Source organism: Mangifera indica, chromosome 20, assembly GCF_011075055.1.
Source record: "Mangifera indica cultivar Alphonso chromosome 20, CATAS_Mindica_2.1, whole genome shotgun sequence".
In the NCBI taxonomy this organism is placed as follows: Eukaryota; Viridiplantae; Streptophyta; class Magnoliopsida; order Sapindales; family Anacardiaceae; genus Mangifera; species Mangifera indica.
Window position 1 is genome coordinate 5,679,495 of NC_058156.1, and position 21,349 is coordinate 5,700,843.

At 33.0% G+C, this 21,349-nt stretch overlaps 1 protein-coding gene across 4 annotated transcripts; it reads right to left on the minus strand.

Annotated features, from left to right (window-relative positions):
• Window positions 1–13,057: 13,057 nt before the first annotated feature.
• On the minus strand, window positions 13,058–16,756 carry LOC123204715 (casein kinase II subunit beta-1-like). 4 transcript variants are annotated; one of them, XM_044621510.1, is made up of 6 exons: window positions 16,221–16,756; window positions 15,108–15,326; window positions 14,739–14,848; window positions 14,478–14,643; window positions 14,034–14,188; window positions 13,058–13,538 (listed from the first exon to the last, which is right to left on the minus strand). In XM_044621510.1, exons 1-5 carry the CDS (start codon window positions 16,441–16,443, stop codon window positions 14,058–14,060), a joined length of 849 nt encoding a protein of 282 aa, XP_044477445.1. In that variant the 5' UTR covers window positions 16,444–16,756; the 3' UTR covers window positions 13,058–13,538; window positions 14,034–14,057. The 4 variants fall into 4 exon arrangements, with proteins under 4 accessions (XP_044477445.1, XP_044477444.1, XP_044477443.1 ...); XM_044621509.1 differs by having other exon boundaries at window positions 13,058–13,582; XM_044621508.1 differs by lacking the exon at window positions 13,058–13,538 and having other exon boundaries at window positions 13,744–14,188; window positions 16,221–16,755.
• Between the last annotated feature and the right edge of the window lie 4,593 nt (window positions 16,757–21,349).

A 21,349-nucleotide genomic window follows, 5' to 3' on the forward strand; every position in this document is an offset into this window, starting at 1 on the left:
ACTTTGAAATACCTTAAAGTGACGATAATCGAAAAATCATTCGAAAATCTTGAAAATACGAGTCGATATATCCTAAAATGGTGAAATTCGAAAAAACGAAACTGAAATTTGAAGTCTATATGTTGAAATACCTTAAAGTAACGATAATCGAAAAATCGTTCGAAAATCTTGAAAATACGAATCGATATATCCTGAAATAGTGAAATTCGAAAAAACGGAACTAAAATTCGAATTCTATACTTTGAAATACCTTGAAGTGACGATAATCGAAAAATCGTTCGAAAATCTTGAAAATACGAGTCAATATATCCTGAAATGGTGAAATTCGAAAAAACGGAACTGAAATTCAAATTCTATACGTTGAAATACCTTTTAATGTTAATAATCGAAAAATTGATCAGAAATGAATCAATACGAGTCGATATATCTTGAAACGGTAAAATTAGGAAAAACGGAACTGAAATTCGAATTCTAGAAGTTGAAACGGCAAAATTTGAAAAAACGAAAATGAAATTCGAAATCTATACGATAAAATACCATAAAATATGAATAATCGAAAAATCGTTAGATAATTTGAAAAGAAGACTCGATTTATCCTAACACGAGGAAAATCGAAAAAACGGATTTGAAATTCGAACTCTATCAGTTGAAATACCTATAAATGCCACTAACCAAAAAATCATTTGAAAATTTGAAAAAAACGAATCAATATATCATAAAAAGGCAAAATACAGAAAAATGCAACTGAAATTCAAAAACACGAATCAATATATCCTATGAACAAAAAAATCGAAATATTAAGTTGAAATTACATCATTACATCGTAAAATGTGTCAAAAAGTACCAAAATTCGAAAAATAGAATCTCAAATTTGAAAATTACATATGGAAAAACCCTAAAACAGAAAAAACGGATATAAAATTTGAAAACTACACGATCAGAAACCCTAGATAAGAAAATTCTCAATTTACCCCCTCATAAAAATTCCTTAATTGAAAAGGTCCACTGTTATATGACAAATTTCAAAAAAACCCGCTGTGTTCTAACGAATCTCCTCTGGCTTCCCAATATTTTAAAAAAGCCACTTTACCCCCCTAACCCATGGTCAATGTCTGCTAACCGTGGGATAAATCGTTTGCCGTGGGAAACGCTGTTCCCATGGTCGGACTACCGATCCTTTCAGCAGCCATTTCGGCCAAATTTTGGTCATTTCGGCCTCCGATTTTCACATAAATCAAATCTACACGTTGTATAACACAAAACCCCTCAATCAATTCAATGAAAACAACCAAGAATCAAAACATTTTAAGCATTGTTCAAACCGTCAACCCTAAAATTTCAAAACGAAAAATCTCAATCAAATCTCAATAATATGAGCAATAACTTGATCCAAACAAGATTACGGGAGATATACTAACCTTCTTTGCCATTTGCGGTTGCCGGAAAGCAAAAAAATCGGCGGAAATGAGGTTCACCGTGGGAGAGTGGGAAGCTTTGGAATTTTCTTTGAATTGCACAGTGAAAATCGCAAATATTGTCGTGGGAAGAAATGAAATTTTGTTGTGTTTATATAGAGGGCAGTTTCATAATTTTGCCAAACCCACGATCACATGGGAAATTTCAGAAAAACCCAATGTGGGCTAAGGACTCTCCTTGACACCCCAATATTTTAAAAAAGCCACTTTACCCCCCTAACCCATGGTCAATGTCTACTGACCGTGGGATAAATTGTTTGACCGTGGGAAACGCTGTTCCCATGGTCGAACTGCCGATCCTTTCGGCAGCCATTTCGGCCAAATTTTGGTCGTTTCGGCCTCCGATTTTCACATAAATCAAATCTACACGTTGTATAACACAAAACCCCTCAATCAATTCAACAAAAACAACCAAGAATCAAAACATTTTAAGCATTGTTCAAACCGTAAACGCTAAAATTTCAAACCGAAAAATCTCAATCAAATCTCAATAATATGAGCAATAACTTAATCCAAACAAGATTACGGGAGATATACTAACCTTTTTTGCCATTTGCAGTTGCCGAAAAGCAAGAAAATTGACGGAAATGAGGTTTGACCGTGGGATGACCGTGGGAAAGGGGAAAGTTTGAATTTTCTTTGAATTTGTACAGTAAAATGACCGTGGGAAGTGATGAAATTTGCTGTGTTTATATATGGGGGCAGTTTCGTCATTTCACAAAACCTGGGCATTTTTGCTTAAACCTGAATTTTTTGGGCAATTTCGCTTAGACCCCCTTAATTTTGCCTTTTTTTTATAATTTCCCTATTTTTTTCTGCAGATGTGCTGTGATGGTTTTTGATTGGCTACTGTGATGGTCTTTTTCTGCTACTGTTGTTGGGTCTTGGTGTTGTGTTCTCCTCTGTTTTTAATTTTTGCTTTAACTCAGTAGCTTGTTGCTTACTAGGTGGAAAATGGTAGGCTTTGTGTTCTGCTGCATACATCTCCTTGGGTCTTAGCAATTTTGGCTGTCTTGTGGGAGGAACAACTGAAATTTTGGGTAATCCTGTGTTGTTAGGTTGAATTTTACTTGTTGATAATTCAGTAATTCTTGAGTTAATGTTAGAATTTAGGTATTTTAGTATAAAATTGATTGCTGATAAAAAGAGTGTAACTAGTTAAGTATCCATTAGTTGAAAAAATATGAGAGTTTTAGAGGTGGTTAGGAAAACCCCTATCAATTAGTCTCAAAACCAATTATGATACAGACACAATAAGACATTGTCTTCAATATCATTGTACCTTCAATGTGTCTAATTATGTACATATAATGATAGATTGTTTGCTATTTGTGAATCAGAAAGAGCGCTTACTATTAATTATAGCAAGAGTTTTCTCCTTTAAAATAGTTGGAACAAGAGGAGCGACTGTGGTTTTGAAAAGCGACGACTGATAGTGGTTTCGAAAAGTGATAGCTGACGGTAGTAAAGGTAGTGTGGGAATAGACCATTTTTATTTTGGATTTTGTAATTAGGGTTTGTGTGAATATTAATTTTTGGGGAAATTATAATAAAGGGCCAAAATTAAGGGGGTCTAAGTGAAATTGCCCAAAAAATTCAGGTTAAAGCAAAAATGTCCAACTTCTGTGAAATGACGAAACTGCCCTTATATATAAACACAACAAATTTCCTCACTTCCCACGGTAATCTTTGGGCATTTTACTGTGCAAATTCAAAGAAAATTCGAAATTTTCCACCGTCCCACGGTCGACCAGATTTCTGGCGATTTTTGTGCTTTTCGGCAACTGCAAATGCAAAGAAGGTTAGTATATCTTCCGTAATCTTATTTGAATCAAGTTATTATTCATATTATTGAGATTTCAGTGAAATTTTGCGGTTTGAAACTTTAGGGTTTCGATTTTGAACAATGTTTAAAATGTTTTGATTCTTGGTTGTTTTCGTTGAATTGGTTAAGAGGTTTTGTGTTATAGCCTATGTAGATTTGATTTGTGTTAAAATTGAAGGCCAAAACGAAGAATTTTTGGCCAAAAAATGCTTCCGAAGCGATCAGCAGTCTGACCGTGGGAACAGTGTTTCCCACGATCAAACGAATTCTCCCACGGTTAGGAGAGATTGACCGTGGGTTAGGGGGTTAATTAGCGTTTTCTAAACATTACGGAGCTGGCTAAAAGTCCTTAGTCCATGAGGGGCTTTTCCGAAATTTGCCACGTGACAGTGGTTGTTGTTGTGTATACCGTGGGTTGGGGGAAAATTTTGCTTTTTTGAAACTACAGGGGTGCTAATAGATTAGAAAATTACTAAGCGGCCAAGGGATAAATATTGGACCTGTTTGTAATAGGAATTTCTTTAGGGGGTAAATTAAAATTTTTCTTATCTAGGATTTCTCAACGTGTAGTTTTCGAATTTTATATCCGTTTTTTCTGTTTTAGGGTTTTTCCATATGTAGTTTTTGAATTTGAGATTCGGTTTTTCGAATTTTGTGCTTTTTTGGCACATTTTACGATGTAATGAGGTAATTTCAACTCAATATTTCAAGTTTTTCATTTATAGGATATATTGATTCGTATTTTCGAATTTCAGTTTTGTTTTTCCGAATTTTGCCTTTTTATGATATATCGATCGGTATTTTTCATATTTTCGAATGATTTTTTGATTAATGACATTCATACATATTTCAACTTATAGAGTTCGAATTTCAACTCTGTTTTTTCGATTTTCGCCATTTTAGGATAAATCGAGTCTTCTTTTCAGATTATCTAACGATTTTTCGATTGTTTACATTCTATGGTATTTCACCGTATAAAATTCGAATTTCATTTTCGTTTTTTCAAATTTCGTCGTTTTATGACATATCGACTCGTATTTTTCAGATTTTTGAACGATCTTTCGATTGACATTTCAGGGTATTTCAACGTTTAGAATTCAAATTTCAGTTTCATTTTTTCGAATTTCACCGTTTTAAGATATATCGACTCGTATTTTGAAGATTTTCAAACGATTTTTTGATTATTGACATTTTAAAGTATTTCAAAGTATAAAATTCGAATTTCAGTTCTGTTTTTTCGATTTTCATCCTTTCAGGATATGTCGATTCATATTTTCGATTGATTTTTCAATTGTTAACATTCTATGGTATTTCAACATGTAGAATTCGAATTTCATTTTCGTTTTTTCTAATTTCACCATTTTAGGATATATCGACTCGTACTTTCCAGATTTTCGAACAATTTTTCAATTATTGACATTCTAAAGTATTTCAATGTTTAGAATTCGAATTTCAGTTTCGTTTTTTTGATTTGCTCTCTTTCATGATATATCGACTTATATTTTCCAGATTTTCAAATGATTTTTTGATTATTGACCTTTTAGGGTATTTTAACGTTTAGAGTTTGAATTTCAATTTCATTTTTTCGAATAACACCGTTTTAGGATATATGGACTCGTATTTTAAAGATTTTCGAACGATTTTTTTATTATTAACATTTTAAGGTATTTCAAAGTATAGAATTCGATTTTAGTTCCGTTTTTTCGATTTTCATCCTTTCAGGATATATCGATTCATATTTTCATATTTTCGACTGATTTTTTGATTGTTAATATTCTATGGTATTTCAACGTGTAGAATTCGAATTTCATTTTCTTTTTTTCGAATTTTACCATTTTATGATATATCAACTCGTATTTTTCAGATTTTTGAACGATTTTTCGTCTGTTGACATTCTAGGGGTATTTCAATGTTAGAAATTTGAATTTTGGTTTCATTTTTTCAATTTCCACCGTTTTAGGACATATCAACTCGTATTTTCTAGATTTCTGAACGATTATTTGAGTATTGATAATCTAAGGTATTTCATTGTATAAAATTCGAATTTCAGCTCGTTTTTTCTATTTTAACTGTTTTAAGATACGTCGACTCGTATTTTTCAGATTTGTCATCGATTTTTCAATTATTAATATTCTAAGGTATTTCAACGTATAGAATTTGAATTTCATTTCCCTTTTTTCGATTTTCAGTTCCGTTTTTTATTATTTTCACCGTTTCATCATAACGAAATCTTTTTTTTAAAATTTTATCTTCTTTTTTTTACATTACTATGTTTGTTTACATGTTTGTTTTTTATGAATTTCTTACGAATTTTTAAACTTTTTGCAAGATATTTCTCATAAAAAAAAACGTGTTGAAGGTGAGTTGCGCATCCCCGATGAGTCCAGACACTTCCGTGCAGATGTGATATGTTGTGCACAACGCACCGCATTATCTAAGATTACTTCTATATTGACCCCAGAGCAGCTTCGATTGTTTGAGAGGATGTGTTTCGAGCATCTCCCTCATCTACCCGAAATCAAATTCTCTGGGATATTGGTTCACGTATTTCTATTATGCCAGTTGCAGCGGTTGTCCAGCAGAGACGAGTTATGGTTTAGGGTTAGCAGGGTTGATGTTAGATTTAGCCCGTTTGAGTTTGCTTTGATGACAAGCCTTTCGTTTAGTCGACGCACTACTATTTCTTCATATATTCCTCGCTCCTCCGGACATAGGATCAAAGATACATACTTTTGAGGTTGTCCGAAGGTGCAGTACCACGACATAGAGCGTGTTTTCTTGGTCAGGCCATGGGGGGATGACGATATTGACGCCGTCAAGATGACCTTTCTATATATTCTTAACATGGTGTTGTTAGGGAATGATCGACGAAAGAAAGTATCCGTGAAATACTTACAGTTGGTCAATCATCTGGACAGGTTTAACACCTACCCTTGGGGCATTCTTGTGTGGCAGATGACGTACGAGTCTATGTTACAGGCAAGTGACAGAGTGTGCTCCAGACGGATGCTTGAAATGCGTAAATACGACCTATATGAATTTCCTTTCGCATTTCAGGTAAGTTTTAATTTATTGACTATATATATTAATTGGCAAAAATACGAATTGATTATTTAAATTGTTAATGGTTATATTACAGTTTTGGGTATATGAGACGCTGAATACCTTGTACAATTGGGTTGACCTTATTGATATCTATGCGTCCCCACGGATGTTTAGGTGGCATACGTGGGACGTCCCTACTTGGACTCATATAGGTCGTATTTTCACTGGTGATCCGGTATGTACTCGTTAATTAATAAGTCAATTAATTCATTTAATGTTGTAATTATTTTGACTTATATATCTTCATCATTAGGAGGATGTCACATTCCCGCTTCATCTATCACTGATGGAGGAGGGTTAACCATGGTATGTTGACATTCGCGAGTACACCGGTTTATCAGATGCTGATTCCTCCTCATCATCTCCAGTTCCTCTCACGATAGAAGACGGGGCTTTTCCTGTCTCAAGACATTCAAATATACCCGTCGAGACTTCTGAGACATATGAGGAGCCTATTCAACCTCCTGTTATGGAGCAGCCTCTATATCCCTCTGGAGTTCAGAGCCCACTGACCATAGACCATCCTGGAGTAGAGGACCATACTACCCATTATGACACCGAGGAATGTCCCTCATCCATATCACCTAGTATTTCCACATTAGATGCTACATTGACGCACTGGGGTGCTACAATTTTGCGTGAGATTTCGAGTTTTCGCGATGATATGTCTTTACAGATGACTCAATTACGTGATGATATAGATTCACAGATGACTCGATTACAGGATCATATGACTCGTTTGAAAGACATCGTCACGCGTACATGTCCAGCCCCCATCGTTCAGGTTGTAAAACCACTTCTAATTTATTACTTATAAAACTTGTATTTCGTTATTATTTTTAGAACTATAATTATATTTGTATAGGAGAGGGACGACGATATCGAGACGACCTCCCCCATTGATACCATAATACCATCCCATCAGCCACATAAGGTCTGTATGTAATTTCAAAATTATATTTAATGTTAAATGTTGTTATTATATTATAATATTGTTATATATGAAATACCACAAATTAAGTTATTATTATTATTACCTTAGGGTAGTCGCTAAGAAGGGGCACCAGTTAGCCCTTTTGTTACATCACCTATCTGAACTGAGGTATATCACTTATCGATGAAACTTTATTTTTATAACTGTTTTGTTATCGATTAATTCATTTTATATATTCGTATAGAGTCTTCCTCATGAAGGCCTTTCGGTCGGATCTTCGGTTGTTTCAGATCCTCCACTTGAGGTATGAAAATTATTGTAGATATTATATTTTATATGAAATATTATTCACCATTTTATCCTTTTCATGCATATAGGGAACCCGCATTGAGATATTATCAATCAAGGGTTCTCCCCAAACACCTTCCCTGGAAGTTGAGGTTATGTTTTTTTAAGAAATATCATTGATCGATTTGTTTTTCCAATTATAATGTTTATTTAATGATGTTTTGTCTCTTTTTCAGGACGAGCAACTATGGTTACTTGCTGATATCCCGAGCTCGAGCAAAAGGACAGTGTATATTAGTTCACAAGAGGAGGACTTCCAAGAGGACGTTTCTGAGGCCATCCACATTGAGGTATCGAGTATTTATAATTAGTATATAAATATTCATATATATTGGTCATGAATGAACAAAGTTACAATTTTGCAGTCTGTCGAGGGAACATACACGGTGGACTTGACCCTCATTCAGGATTCTCCAGTCAAACCTCTTCATGCATACATGGAGAAGGTAACATTAATCGATTAATGCCTAATTGTTACGTAGGAACTAATAATGAATTATTAGTTTATGGAACTTGTAGTTGATTCGTACAACACGCGGTCGGATCATCCGGAAAGGTTCGCTAGTTCGCACCCCATATACAAATCCACTTAGAGGGAGGGTGAAACGGTAACTCACGACCATTCCATCCTTTGCCTCAGAGCATGAGGAATCTTTCCTCACGTGGTATACCAGAGCTGCGGCTTCCGACACGTATGATGTTTACTGCATCAAGTCAAAGTCGAAAAACAGTTTTTGGCAACTTGTACATTGGGTTCGTACGTGTCCTGGTTCATTGGGTTTGTGCGGGATGGAGCTCAAGATGGTAATCAGGCTTTTACATTGGGTTAGTACGTGTCCTGGTTCATGGCAACGACTACAAATCCTCAGTGTAACATTTTCTGCCTGTGAAGGACGTCGATTTCTATTGAAGAGAAGACCCAGACGACCATTATTAAGGACGGGGGGAGAAAACTATTTCTTCTGATGAGTGCAACCAATCAGATTGGTTTCCAAGAGGATTGACATGTTCCTGATATATTACAAGATAGATATCGGTGTGGAAGAATAGATGAACCCATGCATTGACATTCGTGAGCCTCATATGTCGTGGAACAGTAATGGCATGCTTGCACGGAATACGTGAAAGTTGAAACTTTCTACATGTTCAAGACATTTCACCAAAGTCCACAATACCCATGAATCCACCAAAACCGACAACCTGATACCGAGTAGGTGTAATCGGTCGAACCTCTAGGTGTGCAAACTTTGACAGGCGACTACTGATCTTCTCCTTCACCAAAGGGGTGACAAAGTTAAGACATTCATCTATAATTTGAAAAAATATTAACAACACATTTGGTAATAACCAAAACTAATGGGAAAAAGTACATGAGAAAAAACTTTTAATTATTAACGATTTGATACTTACTTGCATGGTTTCTCCTCTCGTAAAACCATCATTGTATGGTACCACGAATGAACTCGATGAGCATTGTGATAAGTAGACCCCGTGCATGTTTGACAAGGGCATTAAATGACTCAGCAATATTAGTGGTCATGATGTTGTATCAATGTCTTGGAAAGTACGCTCTATTCCAATGCTCAAATCCGACATCATATAGATAAACTCCAGCTTGAGTCAAGAGATTGCATCATTGTCCCAAATTCTAATTTTATGTATGATTTTACGGCTTTCCAATATGCACCCGCAACCTGTAAGGTGGTAAAAAATATGAGAACTGATTATAATCAAAATGTATGAAAAAGATAAACTGTTACAAATTTAATTACTCGTTTAAACACTATATCTTTGAGTCTCGTTTATACCTTGCACGCATGTTACACAGAAGATAATGACAACAACATCCATGGTGGACATCTAGAAAGACTTCAACCATTGTCGAGTATATAGCGTGATGTCGATCTGAGATTATTGCCAGCTCAGAGAGGGCACAGATGCATTCTTTAATCCTCTTGAGAAACCAACACCACATATCGTGATCTTCTTTTTTGTCGACACGAAAACCAATGGGATATATCTGGTTATTACCTTCAAAAGCCACCGCAATGAATAAATGCCCTAGATATCGACCTTATGGAAAGCAACATCAATGCAAATAACAAGGCGAAGATATTCTCTGAATGCACAAACAGAACATCCTAATGCCATGAAAAAATTCTTAAATCGATGGTCATCATTCGTTTCAATAGCAGTAAAGGTGCCCGGATTAGTACGCTATAAATTGTAGCAATAATATGGTAAAAACATAAATGATTCCTTCGGTGAGCCCCTCAATGAATTTATAGCCCAGTTTCTTGCCCTCCATGCTTGTGAATATGAAATATCAATTTTATATCGGTCGACGATGTCCACAATTATTTTCTTAGGCCAATAAATTCGATCAATCATCACAAACTTTGACCTCATTAATTGACCTAAAGCTCGGGCCCCAACTTGTCTGTGGTGTGGCATGATTTGATCAACTGAACATGTGTGGGTAGGATTCATAAAGTTGATTTGAAACACTTCACCGACTTTGGACTTGGTTGCATGTATATACCACTCATAATTTTCAACCTTGCACTTAATTTCCCATCGTTTCTTGTTAGACTTTTTGACCATGAATTGAAATACTTTAAGTAAGGCGAATTGTTTCACAACGTCTTTCAATTGAACTTTATTATGGAAAATATCATTAACCTTTACACCATTCTTCTATCGGATTGATTTGGAACCACCTGATGATGTTGATGGCTGTAGAGGAAAATCAGGAAGCCACCTAAATGGATAAGTGAGGACATTGTCAAAAAATGGTCCAGAATAATTTTCACCACCTGAAATAAGATCTTTAAGCTGCAAACTATCCATACCCTCGGTAATTGATGTCATATACTCAGGTTTTACATCTTCAGAAGGAATATCGGGCATATCATTTCCATCAAAGTCACCCAAATCGGGAACTCTATCTTTTTCTTCATAAGACCATGAGTTTGCAATGTACAACGGGTCATTACTGAAATCAATCAAGTTTTCCAAATCATATTCTTTTTTGACCCTACTAATTTCTTCTTCATCTTCATTTTCATCTTCTTCCTCCTGCCCTTCAATTAGGGTACATGTAACAAAAACAAGAATACATTCTTATAAGTATTGAGACATATCAATAAGACCCTGGATATCTTCATCATTTTGGATCTGTACGGGGCAGTCGAACTCAATTTTTCTTGACTTCATTGATAGTTGAAGGTAGTTTTTCATTGGATCAATACCGCAAGACTCCTTCAAAAGCTCAATAAATCCCTCGAATGTTGTTCCATAAGGAATTTTAATCAATTGTTTGGATCCTCCAGCATATTTCATTGTGTTGTTGCCACCTTGAATCCATTATCTTTAGTAACGAACCGATGCATAACCATCCATTTTAATTATCAATCCTGCAATGACAAGTTTTTGAAAATAATTATTCATTTACAACAAAAAAATCTGTCATAATTATGTAAAACATTCTTGCAATTATTAATATCAAAAAACCCCTCATATTTTTTAATATTTCATTTAACCCCCTTAATTATTTAACAATTTTATAACACCTTCGTATGTTATCTTATATCAAAATGCATCTATCTGTTCTTAGCGTTCCATTTAAAACGTTTTTATAATGTTTAATATCAAAATACCCCCTATATTTTTTAAAAAATTTTATTTAACCCCCTATAATTATCTAATATTTTATTAAACATCTTTGTATAATATCTTGTATCAAAACGTATTTATCTATTTTTAATATTTTATTAAAAACGTTCTTACAATGTTTAATATCAAAATACCCATTATATTTTCCCTATATTTATCTAACAATTTGTTTAACAACCTTTTATGTAACCTTGTATCAAAATGTATCTATCTATTCTTAATATTTCATTTAAAGCTTTTTTACAATGTTGAATATAAAAAATACCCCCTATATTTTTTTATTTTTTTTAGCCCCCCATATTTATCTAATAGTTTATTTAATACCCTCGTATGTTTCCTATTATCAAAATATATCTATTCATTCTTAACATGTTTTTAAATCCTTCATGATATTATGAAATATCAAAATACCCCCATGTTTTTCTTAACATTTCATATAACCCCCTATAATTATCTAAATTTTCATTCAACACCATTTTATGTTCTCTTGGATCAAAAAACATCTATCTACTTTTAACCTATTATTTAAATCCTTCATGTATTATGTAATTTTAAATACCCCCTATATTTTTTAAATATTTTGTTTACCCCCAACAATTACCTAACATTGCATTTACCACCCTTTATGTTGTCTCATATCAAAAGACATCTATCTATTCCTAAAATTTCATTTATAATGTTCTTACAATGTTTAATATCAAAATGCCCCCCATATTTTAATAACATTTTATTTAACCCCTCATAATTATCTCTTTCTTTATTTAACACTCTTGTATATTATCTTGTATCAAAGTATACCTATATATTCTTAACATGTTATTTAAATCCTTTATATATTGTATAATATCAAAATACCCCCCATATTTATCTAACATTACATTTAACCCCTATATTATGACATATAAACTAGATTTAACAAATAAAATTAAGTTTTTAGGCTAAGATTCATATAAATACCTTTTTTTTATGAATAGTCTTTTTTCGAGTCGAATTCAAAAATACGTACTTATTCCGTCCGAATGAACCTCTACTAATTGATCTTGAATAAAAATGAGTGTGAGTGAGTGTTTGAGTGATATAAGAAGTGTGTGTAATAAGAGTGAGGGAGGAGGGTTTATATAGATGTGGAGAAGGGCAATTTTGATATTTTAAAAAAATTTTAGGGTATTTTTGCTTAGAAATAGAGAATTTGGGTATTTTTGCTTAAAAATAGTGAATTTGGGCATTTTTGCTTAATTGAAGGGTATTTTAGCTATTTATTAAAATTTCCCTAATTTTTTAGTGTAAAATGTCGATATTTTGATGTGGTAAAGGATGTGGCATCTGTCATGTCAAATGCCACATCAGTGGGTACCCAACTGTTTTCCTGATCTGGGTATGTGTAACATTTCTGATAAACATTATTATGATAAAATAATTGCAAATATATGGATACGTTAGAGAGATTGTAGAAAGACGTAATGCATATTTAAAAGTTAAAATTATTTTTATGTAATTGAATATAATTTTATTCTATTTAATCGAAAAAAATAAAAGTTTCACCCTCTTCAATTAAAAAAATTTGAATTATCTAGATCAATAAAAAATGATCCCAAACATCATATTTTAATTAAATTTAAAAAATTCACATCAGTAACTTTTGATTACATTAGAGATTAAACATGTTATTGTGTGATGAAATATAAATATGAAGTCTTCAATAAGAAATTGAAAATTTTGATTTAATAAAGAAAAACAAAGTTTAATACTTTCATTATAAAATCAGATATACCTCCAAATATTGCTATTTCAACCATTAACCCAATTCCCAGGACATCAAAACCAGAGACAACAACATCTGGGTCCTGGAATTAGAATTTAATTTTTGCTTTTCAGCTTCTTAATAATAATGCATCGGAAGGTGGTTTTCAAATTGTACAGAATAAACTTCAAAAAGGCCTTGTGGATCTTGAATGAAAATCAGGACAATGCTTTTTACACCGTAGGCAAAATGCTTCACATAGGATAATGAATGAGAATCAGGACAAAGGCTTTGAGAGGATCCCAGCATTCTACTCCAGACCTATGATGAACACTTGTTTAAATGGCAATCCAGTTCCGTGTGGACAGTGGATGTGTTCGTTTATTCGGGGCGTCCATCCACAAACTTACAAATTCAAATGGAATGGCTCCATGCCTGCCACCAGTACAAACCCATCACCAGCTGTTTCGCATAGCAAACTGGCATGGGCAACATCAGGACCAAAATAAACAATTTTATTTATTTAAAAGAAATTGTTATACCAATTGTACCTAAATAAGAGATCCTTAGAAATTAGAATAATATGGACCATTCACTTGACGCAAAAATATGGCGGTAAAATAATAATTAGGTGAGGAAATGAACACAAAGTCAGTAGCCACACTGGCACTAATCATAAAATTAAGGCAGCAATATGGAATAAAGCAGTTCGAGGCATTATAATACCTTACCAAAAAACGATTGAAGTTACAGAGATGCTGAGGAAGCTAAAATTGTAACAAGAAATTAAAAAAAAAATGATTGCTCCCCATGATAGTAAATTTGCTTTACGTTACTATTTGAAACATGTTAAAGAGAGCCTAGACTGAATTCTCAAAGACAACACTTCCACATAGAAGCTGGGTAATGCATTTTTCAGAAAATTCTCACCCAAACAAGCTTCCTATTCCAGCATCATGGTTTGTGGATCTTGAACCCAAATACTCTTGGAACATAGCTCTGTGCTGCCTTCTGTGGCTTCAGGTGCCCATAAGTCATCAGAAACAGGTGTGGGAATGTGGTTCCAAAATATGCTCCATCAATGTCTATATAGAGTTAAAGATATTTAGGAAATATTTGCAAGCCAATTTCCAGGGAATGTAATGTTCAGTTAAAAACCCAATTGCACTCCAATAAATCTTGCACGAGTCACAGTAAACATGCCACCTATATTGATGTATAATCTATTCAAAACTGATATTTAGAGTAACAGAGTGGTCATATCTAGATTACATTTATCTAGCAATATTCAGGTTCAATTACCCTACAAGGTTGCATGAAAAGAAACTAGACAATATATCACAAAGGACTCAAAAGGAACTTTTGTAAGGATACTACCTTGATACTTTGATCGGGGGTAGTAAGCATCTTCACATCTGGGGCAATATATTTTCACACTGCCTGAATGAGGAATGTCTGATTGACCAAGAGGGAGACAGGGTTGTCCACAACAATAGACTCTTGGGCATCTTCCAAATTCATAGTTCTTGTACTTGTCTAACTGTAAAAATTTAATTAATATTTATTCTAACAAGTGCCCAAATGTTGTGGCATAAAAGCATAAATTTTACGAATCACAAAAATAAAAAAACTTACCATAGCAGCCATTCCTTTGCTAGTCAGTATGTATCGGGCATGAATTAGGCCATAAAGCATTTCTGCTGCAGATTCAACCATTTCATTTTGTTCCTCTGTAAACATATCACCTATACGTTCAAATAAGAAATTCACTAGCTTTGAAAAAGAAGAGTAAAATTTGATGCATCATGACGCAAAAAAGACGAACAGAAGAATTCATCAAGTGATGTTGAATAACAATAATCACGATATTGGCAGTAACATGGTATCAGAATGAAGAAGAGCTAAAGCAGAAATAATCGCATGATCATTACAATTTATATTTCAAGCTTCAACAAGATTACATGTAGATAAAAATTCAGTGCTTCCTTAATAACGCAAGTTTACCATGAGAGGACTCGACATCCAAAATTAAATCAAGTGCATAATCATAATAAGGAACTTGGCTGCTTAAACCACAGAGGTTAAAATCATCTTGTAGATAATCATCATCCACTTCACAAAATAACTCATTTCCTCGAAGATTGCAAAACCATGAGATCCAAGATGTATCCTCCCCATCAGAGCCACTGACATCAGACTCTTCAGTGTCGGTTTCCGATTCCTCTATAGCCAAAAAAGATATAATATACATTAGCCAACTAATAGGAACAGCCTAATATATTACAAGTGGGAAAAGTATTATGAAGGAAGAAGGGGGTTCAAGGAAGACAATATAAAACACAGAATATTTTATGATAGTATTAAATTCTTCAACAGTAAACTAACAGGACTTCACAAAAAAATCGAACCTTCAATAACAGCATTTAATACATAAACCACCGCAGTTGACTGATGAAAAATAGTGAATATCTATATGCCCCTATTGTCGGACTCAACACCAAAAAGTATGTGTGCTAATACATAGATAACACAGAGAAAATCTTTTCATAAGAAATAATAAGTTAAAAAAGCAGATATTTGCAACTAGAAAAATCAGGAATTCAAAGTTGCCTAAGAGAACACGGCTAAAATAAAAGGTTATATCAAGCAGCTCACTAATTTCATCTCAGTAGATGAATCACCCTTTCATTGATAAAGAAAGCAACATAAAGCCCTTTCATTACAAATAGAAGTATGACTGAAGGTAGTCTAGCTTCTGTAAATTAGAAGAAAAAAGAGTGAAGTTTCATATATGAATTACAGTTTAGAACTAAATTAAAACGCAGTACAGTCTCTTTTAGAGTACTGAAAACCAAACCTAATAAGGTGGTTCAATGTTTATAAAATTACCTAATAAATCTACAATTTCATATTCCCAAAAAAGGAACAACAATATACAGAAAAATCTTAAGATAACAATCCAAGTACAATTAGAATAATCTAGAGTATTACACAGTAAAGCCAAAAATAATAATAACCTGTACAATAAACAAGCTACACAGTTTTATCATCAAAATAAACTATTCTTAAATAATATTTATTGTTTCGAGATGTATATGCATATAACCAAGGAGATACCATCAGAGGCGTTGTTTTTGAAGAGCGAAGCGGCAAGAGCTTCTCGGTGATGATCAGCTGGATGCTTCCCCATCAAAACGGACAAATCATTGCCGTTGATCGTGCCTCTCGAAGTGGATGGAGAAGATCTTTCGAGCTGCTTGTCTAATGCGTCGTTAATCCGCTTCCGATCGACTGAACTTACAACCTCTGATTTGGAGCCACCGACTCGCTCTTTGTACATCTCTCAATACTCTTCCTCGCCGACGATGGCTTTATTTAGAGGATGTTAATGACCGCCGACACATAGCAATTTGAATGCCTAAACTAGCCCCAGGTCTCACCAAGCTAGGTTTTATTTTCCTTTTTTAATTTTAATTTTTCAGAGCGTCTTGTACAAAGAGGTTAGCGGCTTAATTCATCCTTAGTATCGCAGGATCTTTTTATTTTTTTAACAGGAAAAAACAGAGTACGAGAGAGGGTAAAATGGGAAATAAAGATTTTTAAGTGCCCGGCCAGGAGGCCTACAAATCGGCAGACAGCTTGGTTTGTTTGCATTGGCAGTTGAGGGGAAGATTACGTGCATGGATATGTTTTTAAGGGAGTATATTGGACACATGGCGTATGATCAAGGAAATGCGATCCCCATGGAATGCGGTAGGTGTCCGATGAGAATGTTTAGATCGTCAGATAAATCAATTGATCATTAAGCGAACCTAACTTCGTTGATAATAAATAAAATCAATATCGTTTTCTTAGAGGGTTTTGTGTGTAGTTATCAATATTATATAAAATATAATATATTATATTTTATTATATAAATAAAAAATAATATATATTATAAAATACATAAAAAATTTATTAATACAATGATTATATCGTAGGATACGATACATATTACTTATATAAATGATACATTTTTTTTAGATAAAAAATTATGTGAGAAAAATGTATTTGAGAAATTTTAAAATTTCATAAGGTATTTATGATATTTTTTAATATGTTATTGTGGCAATTGAATTTTTTAATATTTTATTATTTTCATTTTAAAAAGTTAAATTATACAATACGATATATGATTTATGATACGAAAAATTAGATTTTCAATAAATGATACGATATGTGATTCAACTATTATGTGTTTGTGTGTAAGTGTGTTTTAATGAAAAGGCTAAGTGATGGTCGTGGAATTTTTCAATAAAATGATTTATATTTTCTCATTCAAGGTTTTGACTGAAAACACTTTTCCCCCTCTTGATCACAAAGATTACATTTTCCCACTTAAAATCAATTATGTTAACAAAAACTGACACATTGATGCAACAATTGTAATTACCATATTACCCCTATTTATTATTTCTAACTTATACATGATTTCGCAACCCAAAAAATTTAACTCCACCTTAACTAGATCCAACCCATGCAACAACGTAATATACTTGTAATCAACATCAAAGCTCAACCTCATCGATGCTCACCTCTTGATGAGTTTTTACCTTCTTCCTTAAAAGACACCAACAAAGTCGTTGTGATACAAACACCTACGTTAACCTTTGGCATCACCACGATAACTCTGTTGTTGGAACCCTCTACCATTATTTCCTCTAATCTAATTGCATGCTTGACCTAAAACCTATAACTAACAAACATCTAAGTGCTTCAAGATCCAAAACAGTGGCGTTAGATAAATCTAGTAATTGGAATTGAGAAATCTCACAATTTTCTTTTGGATTATTTCCACCATCTTCCTTCCTTTTCCGTAATTTGTTTAATCCAAAGCCCAATTGAGATTGTAAGCATGTCGCATAAGCCATAGACATGAAAGATGAGGAGTGATAGAAAGACCAATCATAATGTACACAATGAAGATGAATGCTTACCAATAGAGGTGTAAAACTAAATAGCTAATATAATCCTTAAGGGAAGGGGTGAATGGAAGTTAACAAGTGATTATTGTGGAATTAAAGTTTGTAATGTTTCAATGCTTCAATTCCATGCCTCATACATCAAATTCTTCGAGGAAACCCCCTTGAAGTTCCACTGACACCATATCAACCTGATACACTAGTTTATCACGAGACTATGCCCTGGTTGTATAAGATTCCACCCTTTTACAATAGTCGGTCCATGATGTTGCACTTTACAATAGTTATTTAGAATTTCACCTTAGTTATATGGGATTTCACCCAATAAGATGGAGATTACAAGAAAAGTAAGTAAAATGTCTCTCAACTAGGATGATTACACAAGTATTTACACAATTTTTCTAAAGATTTATGTTGAACTACTAAGAGAGTAAAAATTGGTTGAAGAATAAATTTGCTTTACACGTAGAATTTATATCCTTTGAATAGTATGAACTTACTCACTTTGGATATGCCCAAAATCTATATGCTTTAAGTAGTATGAACTCACTTGCTTTGAGTATGCCCCCAAATGCTTGCTTTTATACTTGATTTTGGATTATTGATGTAAGCTAGTTGTTTGAACAAAAAATAAAGTCGTTGGCTCTAAAACTATTTTTAAATTCTAACATAAAGTCCTAAAGAACAATCTTTCTTGACTAAAAGATTAGAATTTTTGAAAAGGAGATCGATTGTTCTAAGCTTCAATGGATATATACTTTTGTTTTCTTTTGCTTGCAACAAACATTTGACTCCTTGGAATTGGCATTCCATTCTTTGTTAACTTGTCTAATTTCGATCAAAATAGGTAATATATTCTTAAAATGATCTTGTTCATTGTAAAACGACTTGAAGATGGCTTGCAAGACAAGTGTTTCAAACTTGGAATGGGCGTTCTAAACTTGGACTTCAATTTTTTTTTCATTTAGTTTAGATTGTTGAATGTGTTAGTGTATGCCCTAAGAACCATTCGTGTTATCAGTTTCAAGGCATATCATCTTATATATATGTAATTATGATTTATTAATTACAAAAAATCCTCTTTTGTTCATATTTGTAAATTGCTTTCTTTGTTGGTTTAAATATAAAGTATGTATGTAAATTGTCCAGATAATTTATTTAATCATTAAAACATGATTATCAAGTTGTTCTCTATGGACGTGATATTAGTTAAGCAATAATATCATACAATAGACATACTTAATGCCTTCGTTGAATATTATGAGATGATATTAATGTAGGTGACAATGACGATTATGTCACTAGGGCATTAGTGTGGATTAACAATTAATGAATTGTTTTTTTAAATGTAACCAATTATGATAAGTCACATGGTCATTGCAATGTAGTCAATGACTATTAGTATGATTGTATTAGTCTACAAAGTAATCCTTTGACTTGATATCATGGTCAGATTTGATACGGATCCGTATGGTTCATATGACGTATAAATGCAAAGCTAGTCATGCTCCATACAATAAATCCAAGTTAGTCATATATTGTTTGTATATGGAGACGAATAATGATCAGGAAGGGATTTGTTGACTCAGAGTTATTAGATTCAGAGTTTTTGCTAACTTAAGAATTATTCGATTTCAAGTTCTTACATGAACGTTGATAAATATTAAAAACAAAAATCTCTAGCTAGAGTATAATGTAAGTCATAAAAAAGATGTTTGTAATGACATGTTTCGAATATATCGAGTGATGATTTGGAGAAGTATCAAGACTAGGGTTTTGATGAACCATAAACCCATATTCAATCAAGATTTAACAATAGAAAGATCTTACCTGCACGAAACATACGATAGGCTTAATGGAGTGTGTCTTCATTATGGTTTAGGGATTATGACACATTTTTAAATGATTACTATAGTCATTGAGTCTTTAAGAATATTTTTCAAATCATATAAAAGGGTTCATGACTGCAACATGGTAAACATAAACGATCATACCAATAAATCAAACATTTCAAAGAGAAAGAATTGATTATTTGGGGATGGCTAACACCTTCCAAGGGTAATAAAGGTAATATCATATAAAGTGTTATATGGATATGAAAGTGACATTTTAAAGGTTTAGATATTTATGAGATAAAATTAGGGCGACTAATGTATATGTAAGCATGCATGACTATTATGTAAATAAAGAACTTTGTAAGGTGTCACGAAAGAATTAAAAATTTGCTAATTAAGTCCACTAATATAAAAAGGCAAAGTTAGTTCATTTTTTCACACATGAACTCATTTTAGCTAAAACCATTTCTCTCACTACTAATTTGGCCAAAAGCCATTTTATGCTTGATTAGTGCAACTTTTAGAGGCTTTGCATTTGGGAAGCTCTACTTAATCATCTACTTCAAATAATCTAGCTTGGAGAAGGTATAAATCCTACCTTTCTTTCATTTCCTTTGAATGGCATTGATTATTGTTTTCTCCATACATGCATGTCCATTTCCACTATTATCTTCATCTAATTTTTACAAATGGTATCAAAGCCATTTTAGGCTCTTTGCATGTTTACTTTTGAGCCAAGTTTTTGTTTTTTATGCATAATAGTATGTGTAGCTAACATGGATGTACATGCATGTGCTTTGTTTGCCTTAAAATCATGTTTTTCAAATTTATTCAAGCATGTGTACCTCTCAGCCATACTTTTATGATCGCAATTTATTGTTTATTTTTGTGTTCTAATGATATTGAGTTGAAAAAAACACCATTTAAATCATGTACTGATGTTTTAAATGTGTAGGCTTTATGTTGATTAAAGTGAATTTGGGTGAAGAATAAAATATATGCAACTAATATAATTGCATTTGCATGGAATTTGGATGCATGGTGAAATGGATTTTAGGTCATATAATGAATGGTATGAGATGCATATGTTCCATGAAAAATAATGCATGATTTAATTTAATAGTGATGAAATGATAAATTATGTATATATGTCAACTTACATTTAATGATGATTAAATGTAAGAATTGATTTAAAGTTGACATAAAGTTAAATATATTGATATAATGAGAATTAGGGATGTGAAATATTGTATGTACCCGGATTCATTCATGGACTAAATATGGTTAATTGTTACCTATGGTAAATATTATGAATATTGGCACTCTATGCATTATGTTATTTATTGTTAAGTCCTTGAATTAATGTAGTCTATATTGAAGTTTTGATTGACTAGATCAATCACACGTTTAATATTTATTTATATTATATATAAGTTCATAACAGTTATAA

Excerpts from the sequence above, each read along its gene's own strand:
- LOC123204715 (XM_044621510.1), bottom strand. The coding sequence starts at position 16,443 with ATGTACAAAGAGCGAGTCGGTGGCTCCAAATCAGAGGTTGTAAGTTCA. Across the intron at positions 15,327-16,220 it reads CAAAAACAACGCCTCTGATG|AGGAATCGGAAACCGACACT; the intron begins GTATCTCCTTGG and ends TTTTGGCTATAG. Across the intron at positions 14,189-14,477 it reads CCGATCAAAGTATCAAGGTA|ACATTGATGGAGCATATTTT; the intron begins GTATCCTTACAA and ends AACTCTATATAG.